Below are 13,292 nucleotides of genomic sequence, written 5' to 3'. Positions count from 1 at the left end.
TATGTTGCTATAGTAACTGAAACGTTGGAATTTCCCGAGATTAGAAAGCTTTTATATCCTTAACCTTAGAATGGTAATAATGTAGATTATGACTCTGGACTTGGTCTTTGCTGTTGTGCGGAACATATTTTCTGTATGTGGAGTGTTCTGTCTATGCTAAGGTGTGACTGAATGTTCAGTTACTGTGATTTCAAAATTAGGATTTCTGATGTCCAGCCTGATTTTTTTATCTACATGTATGAATCTTGGTGGCCAAGCTGTTATTAAAATGGACAGTCTTTCTCTAAAGAGAAAGGGGGGATTGGAAGGGGGAGGTGGGAGAAGTAGAATTCTTATAGTAGTAGTTCTAGAATGGTCATCTTAAGGGCTGATGTGAATTTGGCTTACCTTCTCCATCAAAGTGAATTTCTAGCATGTGCTGAAGCACTCGATGTATTATTAACATGTGTTTTAAGGAAAGACACTCGCTGAGGCGTTTAGGGCACCAGCACTGTCTGAAGTGAGAAATGAGGGGTGTAATGAATCCCCTGACTTGAGACAGGACGATAACTAAGAACCCTGTGGGCTGCTCCAGGTCACATGTATTGATTATACGGACCCAAAGCAGCTGGAAAACCCAATGCAAGTGACCTAGGATTGACCCGAGACAGAAGTCTTTCCCCTGCTGGAGCCCAGCTTACCTTATATCCTGATGATTTGATGTGCACGCCGCGCTTGGTCAGCGTAGATTTCATTCGGATGAAAAACGAACGCTCAAGAGTGTTGTCAGTGGTTAGCAGGCTGGGGCTGGTTGATTCCACTGAAGAATACAAAAATACATACACATGATTTAGATCTCTACACAGCCCCTCTCAGCTACTGCTCAGGTACGATCCTTGAGTTCACTAAAAATAAATGACTGATGGGTGCTAAGAGTGTAGTAATCAATTTACCTCATTTAGAAAATGTTTACTTTGCAGAAAATATAAAAGAAAAATTAATGTGTCTGAAGAAACTCCTTTCCAGTTTCTAGCAAGGGCTTTTCAGGCCTTTTAAGTTCCAGCAGCTCCCCAAGTGGGGTCTGATAGTAAGTAAGTAACTGTAGCACATCCTGAGGCTTGTCTGGTGCACATGGAGAGAGCAGTCACAAAAAACAAGGACCCCAGAGATTTACGGGATGAACCAAGACTCGGGCAGAGATGCTTCTGATGTAAGTAAGGATGACTTGCTTTTTGTTCTCCCTGCAAATACCTTCTTGGATCAGTTGCCTACTGGGGACTTCTGAGAACCATGGCACCATCAATATTGGGCAGCCATACCCTGGCCCGTGTCCTTGCCCTTCTGAGTCAGTTTCCTTCACTATGGGGAATAAGAGGCATGAAGTCTTCTCGATTGACTCGAGGTAGAGGGCTGAGAATGGGATATACAGACAGAATCAAAAAGTACTCCCAGTGTCAACCTTCTCTTCTTGTCACTAGTGGCAGCTTGTCCCCTACCCTCATCAGAATAAAAAACAGCCTCTATGTTTTTACTTCTTTGCTTCCGATATGAGAAAACCATAGTTGCTTCCCTTAAGCAAGATAGTTACTCTTTCCCTTTACATGTATTTAGACTAAGCAGAATATGTTTTGACTTAAAATGGTATTTTGCAGCCTTGCTGATCTAAAACCACCTTTATGCAAACGGGCCAGAGGGCAACGTGAATCTGTTTCCTTTAAAAATAAACTTCCAAGGTGTTTTATAAATTTATTTTCCTGAAAAGAAATTAATTTGGGGGGTTTAAAGCCTAATAATATTCTAATTTTACCCTTCTAAAATAGTAGTTTACCGTTTCTCTTATTCTAAAGTAAGTGAAAATACATGTCCAACAACAAAATTGAGTTTCTTTTGAGCAGCCCTACAAGAGCACTAATTTCCCCTAGGATGAAGGTCAAGAAATATGTGTAAAGAGATTTAAGAATTAAGTAGGGTGAAAATAGCTATTAAAGCACAAAGAAAAATAGGCAAAACAAGGTTTTCAGTTTTAAATTATGAAACATATCCCATACTTTTTTTTTTTTTTTTTTGCGGTACGCGGGCTTCTCACTGTTGTGGCCTCTCCCGTTGCCGAGCACAGGCTCCGGACGCGCAGGCTCAGCGGCCATGGCTCACGGGCCCAGCCGCTCCGCGGCATGTGGGATCTTTCCGGACCGGGGCACGAACCCGTGTCCCCTACATCGGCAGGCGGACTCTCAACCACTGCGCCGCCAGGGAAGCCCCTCCCATACAGTTTTAAGGGAAAGAAATGTCTATTTTTTCTATTAGACTCGATGCTCAGATGAAAGAAAAATACGAGCTACTATAATAACAGAAGCCTCGCTATTTGTGGCCTAGGGCGTTTCTTGTATCATTCTTGTCTTAATATGACTATATTTTCCTATATTTACAGTATTTCTCTTCTGGGGTGATGGAACCACTGACAAGTGTCCCTTCTTATGTGTCTCTCTTAAGATTTTCTTCTTTTTTTGTCTTAGGGAGCACGGATCTGATGTCATTTTCAATGTACAGCTTTTTATCACTCGAGGGAAAAGCAGAGCCATGTTATATTTAGTACTTTCATTTCTTCTGATTAAATATGAATTACTATGAAATTTTTCTCATCATCTAACACGTTATAATACGCCAACAGCTTTTTAATACACTATATAAGCACAAACTTCTGCTCTAAGAGTTTAATTTGCCCCTCTAATCCAATCACATCAACCTTATTTCTCTTATCAGAGATTCCCATTTTGAATTAAATGAGCTCATTAGTTTTAATCAAAAGCAGAGAGATCAAAACTTAAACGTAAATGCTTTAGATCAGAACTGTCAGTCAGCCGTGCAGTTCTATTTTACTAAAACACAAGATCAGAGACCCTTAGAACCAATTTTTTCTCGTAAGGGATGCCGAGAGCTTGAAGATGCTATATCCCTTTTTTTTTTCCCTTCCTCCCAAGGACAGATTATACATTTAAGGTTAGACTTAATTTATAGCACTTTTTCATCGTGGTGGAAGTGGAAAAGTATGCCAATCTACTAGTGTCCTTTTCACATTTATTGGCCCTGGTCCTCAGAGACTTGAACTAATGTGAAGGCATCAGAATCCACAGCACAGAACCACAGACTTAGCCTCAACAAGTTCAGCTCTGTTCAGCGAGACTGTGTTTGCAAACAGCTGAGGAAAAATGCAACTTCCCAGAAAAGCGAACTATGTTTTATGGCTGAGGTCCAGGATACCCTGACCCAGGAAGGAAGGAACCATGTAACTGTGAATAATTCAGGCATCGTTAGAAATTGTTATTGTTTTTAGTATGTGGAACTGCACAGGTAAACACCTAGTGGGCACTTTAGAGACCCCAGCAAAGGTGCTTCCCGCTGGGTGACACAACGGGAGACACGAGCTCCCCATGAGCTGTGGAGCCGAATGCTGCGTCCTGCTCTGGCTGGGCAGTGAATATAACGCCCCCATCCCCCTGCCCCATGTGTTAAATCTCCAGCATATACAGGAGCAGCGTTCATTAAACCCAGGACAACTGGTGTGAGAGGAATGCTGAGGTTAGATTTTGCCCCAGTGGAGCTGAGATTGAAAATCTAAACTGGTCCCCAAGCTGTCTTTCAAGAGCACGGGGATTTGCGGGGTGGTCAGGGAGAAGAGAGAGGGCAACTTCGAAAAGAGTTTGATTTCTGATAAAGATTTCTGCTTTAATTCCACACGGCCTTCTAATTCTGAGGACAGGGACAGAAGTAACCTGCCACACTGGCCCTTTCAAAGGATACGTGACAAACTCATTCCCAGCACACACGTACACAGCCACGTTTGCTCAAGGGCTGGCAAATATGCTCTGGTTATCCCAGCTCTGACAGTGGTGTCTCTCATGCAAAGAGACATATTATCTGCATGTGACAGGAGTAGCCACTTTAGAACGGAAGCTTTCTAAGTGTCTCAGGTGAGAAGCACGGATTGTGATGAAGGCTCTATTGGGAGAGAACCGAGGGAGCATGGCCTTGGTGACGTGCGACATGACTGTAGCACTGAATAGAGAAAGGGTGTGTGTGTGTGTGTGTGTGTGTGTGTGTTGGGTGGATATGAAGAGAGGACAAAATAGTGAGAAAAGTATCCTTAGGACTTGGGCTCTATTAAGACCGTGGAACCAATCTATGTCAAAATAGTGTATTGGAGTGCTTTCTAGATATCACACGCTTTTCTGTCAGCTTTTTGAGACAGGCCATGATTGCTGCATAATCTCATAAGAAATTTGGGATTCAGAGAAGTTATATCTGCTGCCAGAGACAAAGGAGAAATTGATGGGTAAAGCTGGATTAAGTGGTCAAAGCCCAGATATGGCCAGTTTTGACCTATGAATTATAAACGAGGAGCTGAAAAAGAAAACAAAAGCAAGACCCACACAACTGAAAGCTAGATAAAGAAATAGACTCTCTTTTGGTGAATCTCAAGGGCCTCAACTTTTAAGTAAATCTAAATAATCTCAGCTCTTGAAATGTCCGTTTTTGCATATTTTGTGAAATTTACAGAACAATTCATAGCAAAAGTTGTAATAATTTTTATGTTGGCAAATTCCACCATAATGTGAAAGTATATCTGCATTATTCCACCTCTGTTTATAATTTCCTAACTGGTACTGTAGTTGCTGCTTCCTTATTATTATGAAGGGGCAGGAGGTGGTGATGAAGGTAGGTGGCTGAGAACCATCTAGCTCTCACTGGCCAAGCCAAGGGCCAGGTGTATTCTGAGCACTTCTGGGATTCTCTCCAGGGTCCCTGCAAGTGGATGAGGCCAAAGCATAAAGAGGGCCTTTCTTTTTAGCACACTCCAAATGTCTGTGGTGCAACCCCAGTGTCAGAGCCTCCAACTGCCGTCAGATCCTGATGGGGGTGGGGGAGAAAAGAAAAGTTAAGTTTTGAGAAAAGTCAAAACTCCTCAAGTGTGAACACAGTATTTTTCCTTTTAAAGGAGAAGTGGCATTGGGCTAAGTTATTAAGATATGAAGTTAAATATACTCTTCCACAACTTCATTGCCTAAATGGATCTTCCCTTTTTCAGAAATTCTGTGCAAAGTGGGAACAACCAAAATGACTTGCACAAGACAAGGGAAGAGATGTCGGTTCATTTTGCAATTATCTTGATAAAGCCAATCTGTTTCACTGGCGTATGCTGTTACCTTTGTTAGACACTGATGTACTTTAGAACTTGAGAATGAGTATATGTCAAGTATGTAACAAGTTATTTCTTTTCTTACAAAAATTTTCCTGCACTTCCTTAGCCACTTGGAAGTTAGGTTTGATCATGTGGCTTTCTGTGGCCAGTGGAATGTGAGCAAAAGTCGTGTCACTTTCAGGTGGAATTCTCGAGAAAAGCAGGTCACGAGGTGCTACTTTCTCTTTCTCTCTGCTCTGGTGACTTCCAACATTTCAGATGGTGGCTGGTCCATCAGCCCAGGTCTTGGAATGAGGAAAATGTGGGACAGACTCTTTAGCCCACCCTCACAGAAATAATCTTTGTTGTAATTTGGGGATTGTTTTATTTACTGCAACATAACTTAGCCCAAGCTGACAGATGAAAATACCAAATCTTTATTATTATATAAAAATATGTGTTGTCCAAGTCTCCCAGATAGTCAGTGGCAGGGCACACAGCCATGATCTGTTTGACTCCAAAGTTCATGATATGTCCAATATTCCAGTTCTTACATTATTTATATTCTCATTTTATCTCTTATGCTAGGGCAGCAGGGTGGAGACAGGTCTAACTTTGATTCCCTATAGCACATAGCATAGTTCCTTAAACCCACAGCAAAGATTTATATGTGTATACATATACGTGTGTGTGTGTATATATGTATATATATAAATAAATATACATAAAATATATGTGTATGTATACACACATGTATTATTTACATATATTTAATATATTCAATAACTAATATTCATTAAACATTGACATTAATGTAGTAAGATCTCCCCAACTTAGTTTCTCAGTAGTAGGCCAATGGTAAAAATAAATCTTTTCTCACGGAAATTGTCCCAGTGGATTTTATGTTTATCCAGGATGACAGCTGTGGTAATCTAAAAATGCCACAAATTCTTCAATACTCCTCCTCCCAAAAGGTGTAGCCTACTCCCTTTCCCCTTGAGTGTGGGCTAGACTTGGTGACTTACTTCTAGTAAGTACCATGTGGCAGAGTTGGCGGTGTATGACTTGGTCATAACAGGCAGCGTGGCTCCCTTGTTGCTGTCTCCCGGGTCATTCACTCTGATGGGAACCAGCTGCCATATTGTAAGGACACTTGAGCAGCCCTATGGGGAGGCTAATGTAGTGAGGCACTGAGGCTTCCTACTCTCAGTCACGTGAGTGAGCTTAGATGTGGACCCTCCTGCCCCAATCAAGCGTTCAGATGACTATGCTCTGACTGACATCTCTATGGCAACCTCATGAGAGATCCCAAGCTACAGCTAACTCTGACAAGCTGCTACTGGATTCCTGACCTATAGAATGAGATATCTTTGCTTTTTAAAAATCTATCAGTATTGAGGGTAATTTGTTATGCAAAGATAGATAATATAACACCCACGTGGAACCTCTTTTTGGACAAATCATAGCCTTGTTTTGATATGTGACAACCATGTACGTGGGTAAAACTCATGTGATTTTCAGAAGGAATGCCTTGCCCAGAGTGTGAGTACCTGGTGAATTCACATACGTAAGGAAAACTACCGGCAGTGCTGATTTTTTAAGTGGGGTCTGTGTTTTCAATGCTCAACTGATTTTTTAAAATGTGCAGTTTGCAAAAGGTGCTGTCAATAGCGTCATCTGCAAGACTGTGGTATCTTGAAAGGCAGGCTTGACGTCTTGCTTATCTTTTTTGTATCTATTCCCTGCTCTTCTCCAGCCCCCACTCATTCCCCTCAAGTGCCTAGGATTATGTTTTACATAAGTAGGCACTCAGTTTGCATGTTGAATACAGTAATATTCGGATGCATTCTTTCAAGAAGAATTATTCATTTTACCCCTGCCCATTCTCTCACACCAATCATCTTTTTCCAAGAAGTCTTTTTTTTCTTTTTTGGAGGAGAAGGAATCATTATGTCCTCTCCTTGTATTCATTTCTAAGGAAGCATTTTTTGCTAAGTGTTATTTTGAGAGTCATGGACTAGTGGGTGTGGTAGTTAAAAGAGGATTGGCCTGCTTTTGCCCAGAATTAGAGAATACTTTGCTCTCTGTCTTTTGGGAGTTGGTTTCCATCCCACTGGGCTGTCCTCTACCATCCTCGACCATGTGCCAGGGTGACTTTGAAGGGGGTGATGGGCCTTAGTAGGCTACACTGAGGTCCTCAGCCACCGTCGGGGAGGCAGTGCCCAGCATTCTCTGTGGACCCAGGTTGTACCACCTTTTGGATGTCAGGCAAATGCAGTTGCAGCCACTACCCTGTGGCTCGGCAATCAGCCTCTCTCAGCTTCAGTGCTTGCTCTGGAGTATGACGGAAAAGCCAAATTTATTGAAGTCTCATTAGGGCTGATTCCTGCTCCCACTGAGTTGTGAGTCTTCAGCTTTGTTTAGAAACTTGTGAATCATTAACTGAAACTCTAGAGCATAGCTGTGAAAATAATTGTGGTTCAATAATGATGTAATAAACTTCTTTCAGTATAACATTAAAAATAATCCACCGAAAAAAGAGGCAAAAATAATAATCTGCCACCCCGTGCCACCTGTCAGCACAAGCTCCCCGACAATATCTGCCTGCCTCGGATGAGAATTGCAATGCATAAGGTTGGGGTTGCTACTTGGGGGGCTGTCCCCTGAGGGAGAGGAGAGTGTTCAGCCGCCGTCTGCCGCTCCACAGTTGGCGTTCGGGTGATACCACTCTGGGGGAGATACACACAGTGTCAGAGTCAAGCTGCTACCAGTGGGTGTTTCTATACACAACTACTAAGCTTCAGGAAAGTTCAAGGGGAGAAACTGGGTATTGGAAAGATAGACTTTGAGAGTCTATGACATCCCACATGACCCGTTCTGCAGCAGGCTGTGTACTCCAAAGAACATGCCATCTGAATACTGCGACGGTTTTAAATCTTACTGGAGACTCCCTATAAATGTTGCCACTTGAGGGATCTGTTCTGGGAGAAAAATATAGCATGTCCTCCCGGGATGCTGCTTGGATTCCATTACCAATATTGCTTATGGGATCGAGTGTGGCAGTGCTTTTATCATGACTGTAGAGTGGTTACGAGCCAATTCCTCATATAAAACATACTCAGTAACATTGAGGCTTTTTTGCCTTTTCTGTTTCCTTCTTTTATTTCCTTCCTTCCTTTCCTTTCTTTCTTTCTTTTTTTAATGACAAACACGATGTCAGACAAAGGGCATCAGGACTTAGTCTTTGTAGTACAAAACAAAATAACAATACATAAACACCTTTGTGAAGGCAGCTTGAAGCCCCGTGTTTTCTATGAAAAAGTCATGTTCAATCTTCACTGTTGATAGAACCGAATAGCTAACACAGAGAACATTGTATATCAGAAAGGTCAATAGTTATTATGAGCTACAAATATATTTTTTTCCATCCTTCAGGCTGTTTAGCGCATATCACAGCATGAGCAGCTGTCTTCTTTAATGCTTTTAAAATTAGAATCCCAGAGAGGAAGAAAAAATTATGGTTGCAATGATTGCTCTTTGCTTTTGTAAGTTTACTTTAATATACTATTTTATATACATGAATCTTCGGTGCAGCCTATCCATGGGGCAGTAACTGGTTGCCGGTATCGAGTTGAACTGCCACGTTTATTTTCTTAGCATTCTGGCCAAATCTCCATCTCAGGCACAGATGTTGTCGACATACCATATTTTCAAAAGGAGTCATATAGAGGAGCCTGGTTCCAGAGGCACTTGCAAACACACACATATGCATTCTGCCTTTTCATTGCTTAAAAGGTCTGTGACTAACTACAACAATGCCATGTGATGAGAAACAGCTACGCAGCACTGGGTGAGAAATCAGGCAGTGATTCAAACCATTGATACACAAAGTATCACTCTCCACGTGCAAAGTGCAGACGTGTGGCCTGAGAGGGCACCTTTTAGGTTGTTGAAGGTTGATCTCTGCCTGTGCCTGTCCTTACTCGGCACATAGCCCTAAAGACAAGGAGTATTTCACGCAGCACATGTAAGCATATACTGGACGTTATAGCTCGCTCAGTCTTTGTTCAGTTATTTACATTAAATACGTAATGAGTATCTATAATGAGCTGGGACTGTTTATAACAGTGCTTACATTTGGGAGGAGGGGAAAATATATAACCATTTCTGGAAGTGCTTAATGCTCGAAAGAACAGCGATGCAGGGTAAGGGGCTGGCGAGTGATGAGGGCCACATTTTTGTTGTGTGGTCACAGAACACTAAGTCATGTGGATGTATGTCGGGGTGAAGATGCCACAGCTCCGGGCTCACGATTCGAGTTGCAGCTTCATCGCTCTGCACTGGTAAATAGCTTTACGGAAAACTATTATTTGCATAGATATGCGCCAGTGACGATGAAATTCTAGAACTGTTACCCTTTGGACTTTTGTCCAAAATTAAAATAAGTGATATACTAAAGGTGAATAATTTAACATGTAGGAAACTAAGGGAGGGGTCACTAAGAATTTTCCAGTGTCCTGTGCCTCCCAGATGAACCTATTGGCATTGTCATTTATTTGAGGATCTCCAGAGAGAGCAGCTTCAGTAGAAAAGTGGGATAAAGATTGAGTGAATAAGTGATTACTTCTCTTTGGTGAATTTGGTGATGAAAATAAAGAGAGCTGAGTATGTTTATTGATTGAGAGGACTGAGTTTAAAGTTGTCTGTATTAGAAATGCTAATTGAAGAATTTAAATCCTAAGGGCTATTTCATTAGTAACACAGAAAAAGAGGTGAGCCTCTGAAATGGGGGGAAGAAAAAAAAAGGATGTGAGCAAAAAAAGAGAGAGGGGGAGGGTGATGGGAACCGTGCTGAACAACTTAATCTCAATAGAGTAAAGGTCATTTGCTGAGATAAAGGAAGTGGGAGAAGGAGGGGATTTTGAGAGTAAAGAAAAAAGCTGTGGAGCAGCTCATGTGGGCAAAGCAAGGAGGATCAATAGAAAATAAGCAATAAGATTACAGTGGTTAGAAGTTGCATGACTTAACTGTAAGCGCACTGATTTTCTAGGGTACCCCACTAATAATGGCTTTGTGGTTTTTCAAGGCATTGCTCAGGATAGTGGGTTTTTCCCAGGGATGGGAGTGGGCTCAATGGGAATGAAAGAAAGACAACAGAGTGAGGGACTCCAAAGGGTTAAGAGACAAGCAAGTGAGGATGGATAGAGTGATGAGCTGGGGAACAGGAAAGAATGACAGGGGTAGGGGTGGGGTAGAGGTGGTGACCTGGGTGAGACAGCCGGTAAGGGGGGGGCTTTCTTCCCAGAATGATTTGTGAGAATGCCATTTGTTGCTTTTAAACAAGTTCATCTTTTTTTTTTTTTTTTTTTTTTTTTTTTGGTATGCGGGCCTCTCACTGTTGTGGCCTCTCCCGTTGTGGAGCACAGGCTCCGGACGCGCAGGCCCAGCGGCCATGGCTCACGGGCCCAGCCGCTCCACAGCATGTGGGATCTTCCCGGACCAGGGCACGAACCCGTGTCCCCTGCATCGGCAGGCGGACTCTCAACCACTGCGCCACCAGGGGAGCCCAAGTTCATCTTTTTGATCTATATATTTTTTCTACATTCATAGAAAAATTGGAAGATATGCAAAAGTATAAATAAGAAAAAAAAAACAACCCAGTAACCTTATCCCCAGCTACAGTCACTATTAACACTAATATGTTTTGTTGCTGCCTTATTTACTCTTTATTTATATATTTATTTCAAAAGTGGGATCACACCCGTATCTCCTACATTTTTTAATGTTAAAAAAAAGTCACAGCTCACTAGGGGATAATAGCTGGGCTTTTATTAGACACTGTTTGGGGAATAATAGGACGTTGGGGCTCTAGCGGCCTTGGTTGCAAGGCAGCTTTAAAAATAAGAAATGATAGTATCTGCATGTGCCTACATCAGTTCATCACTTTCAAATACACTATTTTTCCTGGCTGTGTAATGTTCCATTACATGGTGATGAATTTCTTTGAAATTAATCTTCCTTCAACTTTCTTATCACGTCTTTGGGTGGGTTTCTAGAAAAAGTATTACTGGGTCAAAGAGGATAAGCTTTTTTGTTTAAAGCTAATACGTACAATTTGTTTTCCAGAAAAGTTGTGCTGTGTTATCAGTTTATATGTTTATCAGCAATGTTTGATGTCCATATTAATTGTCATCTTAATATATGTGTTCTTGTTTGCTAAAAATATTAAATTAGTAGAAGATACAGAGAAGATACTCTGAAAAGCAATATGTAAAAACATCTCATGTGCGTAATTTGCATTTTTCTTTCTAATGATGTTGAATAATGTTTTAATACATACTTACTGGCTATTTGAATTTTTTTCAGTGACTCATTTATGTCCTCTATTTTCCAATTGAGGTTTACTCTCTTCTCTTATCAATTTGAATGAGATACTTAGATATATGTATTAAGGATATTATCTTTGCCATATTTCTTGCAAACATTTCCCCATTTTTTTTGCCTTTTACTTCTGTTTAGGATGTTCATTGATAAACATATGTTTTTTAAATTTTATATAGAGAAATCTATACATTTTTCCCTTTGTAACTTTTTTTTTGTTGCTCTCATACCTTAGAAAGGTTTTCTCTATTTTTTCTAACAGGTAGTTGGCATTTTAAAAATGAAGCATGGTTAAAGGTCAAGGAATGGCTGTGCCAATGGGTGACTATAGGCAAGTCAAGAAATGAGTCTGTTGAGCTTCGGCAGTCGAGGAAATCTGTGTGGAATCGGGACCCATCCTGGATACTCTGACTCTGGCATCTCTTGCCGTCCGGTGGAGACGGCTGCGCAGACCTCATAGCACCAGCCTTCGCCATTGAGGAAGGTTCACGAAAGGTGTGGGTGTTGACAGCGGCATTGAGAACAGGTAAGGAATGCTGTTTTGTTCTTTTTTAAGAGGAAGTTTTTATATGCTGAGGTTGGGGGAAATGTTGCGGAAGCGGCAGTGGGAACGCCGGGTGATAACCACTGCTCTTTCATGCTGGGAGAGTCAGAAGCGTAGGAATGAATCATGGCCTCTGTTAAGAGCAAGTTTCTAGAGTATTGGGCTCTATGGCAGAAGGGCTTCAATAAAGGTGAAGAAGCAGAGGTGGGCCTTGTGGAAAAGATGGTGGCAATAGCAGAGCTTACTCCTAATGACGGTTCCCAGATGAACACACAGGACACCTTGTTAAATTTGAATTTCAGATAAACGATGACTGCTTTTTTTAGTATGACCCAAATATTGCATGTACGTTTCAAATTTAACTGGGAAGGCTGTAGTTTTACCTGTTAACTCTGGAACCCCTGCTCATGGAAGAATGAGGACTCTATGTGGCACCGAGGAAGGGTTTCGTGTGAGAGAGTCACGTGGTTAGCAAGAAGGAAGAATGGAGGAGTTTAGGAGACTGGCCGGGGATACATCTGTTTGACACAGAAAAGGTTCTGAATGGCTGGAACTTTCTCACTGGAGAGCGTTAGAGAGCCAGGCAATGATTGAAAATTCAAGTGAACGTTGGTGTGATGAAGTGGCTTTTTCAAATTTGCCTTCTTGGATATGGGGTCCAGCACAGCGGCCAGTTTTTATTTTCCTGTGTGAACGTGTGTGTTCTGGGTGTAGAGGAGAGCCTGGGTTGGCAGGTCTCCACAAATGTCTCCTGAGTCAGTATCTTCTGCTAATTTGTTATTTTTTATCATACATGAGGAATTTGACTAGGCAGCTAAAATTTGTTGGTTTTATTATGGCTCTATTCCAGCACATCTTGAAGTGGTTATTTTTCAAAGTGTTTTCAGTTCGAAGTACTATATTAAATCCATCATCAATAAAGAACTGAGGTTTATTTATTGGAGAATATTCTTAGTAACATTATTTATACTTTGTAATAATTTAGAGGAGCCAGAAATGGGAGATAACCCCATAATTATCTATATCTGTTATTTTGCTAATGAATATCTATTTTTGACACCTTTAATTAAGCAAATTTTCCTTTATCTTATGATCCCAGTAAGTTTCAATGACCACTGCCCTATCTCAGCACCTAAACAAAGTCTTCTTACCCCCTGGCAGAAGTAGCCCTGCTTTGCTGCAAAGAAGACAGGACTCCATCCTTAGGATCTT

General features: G+C 41.4%; 1 protein-coding gene and 1 long non-coding RNA gene across 3 annotated transcripts in view; one reads left to right on the top strand and one right to left on the bottom strand.

Moving 5' to 3' along the window:
* The window catches only part of NPAS3 (neuronal PAS domain protein 3), a 758,103-nt gene that overhangs the window by 64,246 nt on the left and 680,565 nt on the right, over nt 1–13,292 (bottom strand). Inside the window, exon 6 of the mRNA XM_032621122.1 lies at nt 681–799. Coding sequence (XP_032477013.1) covers nt 681–799 — 119 coding nt within the window. The remainder of the gene's footprint in view (nt 1–680; nt 800–13,292) is intronic.
* The window catches only part of LOC116748358, a 251,025-nt gene that overhangs the window by 141,826 nt on the left and 95,907 nt on the right, over nt 1–13,292 (top strand). For both annotated transcript variants that reach the window (XR_004348265.1, XR_004348266.1), the window contains exon 2: nt 11,799–12,062. This is a non-coding gene — a long non-coding RNA (uncharacterized LOC116748358). The remainder of the gene's footprint in view (nt 1–11,798; nt 12,063–13,292) is intronic.

This window comes from Phocoena sinus, chromosome 2 (genome assembly GCF_008692025.1).
Source record: "Phocoena sinus isolate mPhoSin1 chromosome 2, mPhoSin1.pri, whole genome shotgun sequence".
Lineage (NCBI taxonomy): Eukaryota > Metazoa > Chordata > Mammalia > Artiodactyla > Phocoenidae > Phocoena > Phocoena sinus.
The sequence above is the reverse complement of the archived record's forward strand: the minus strand, read 5'-3'. Positions and strand labels throughout refer to the sequence as shown.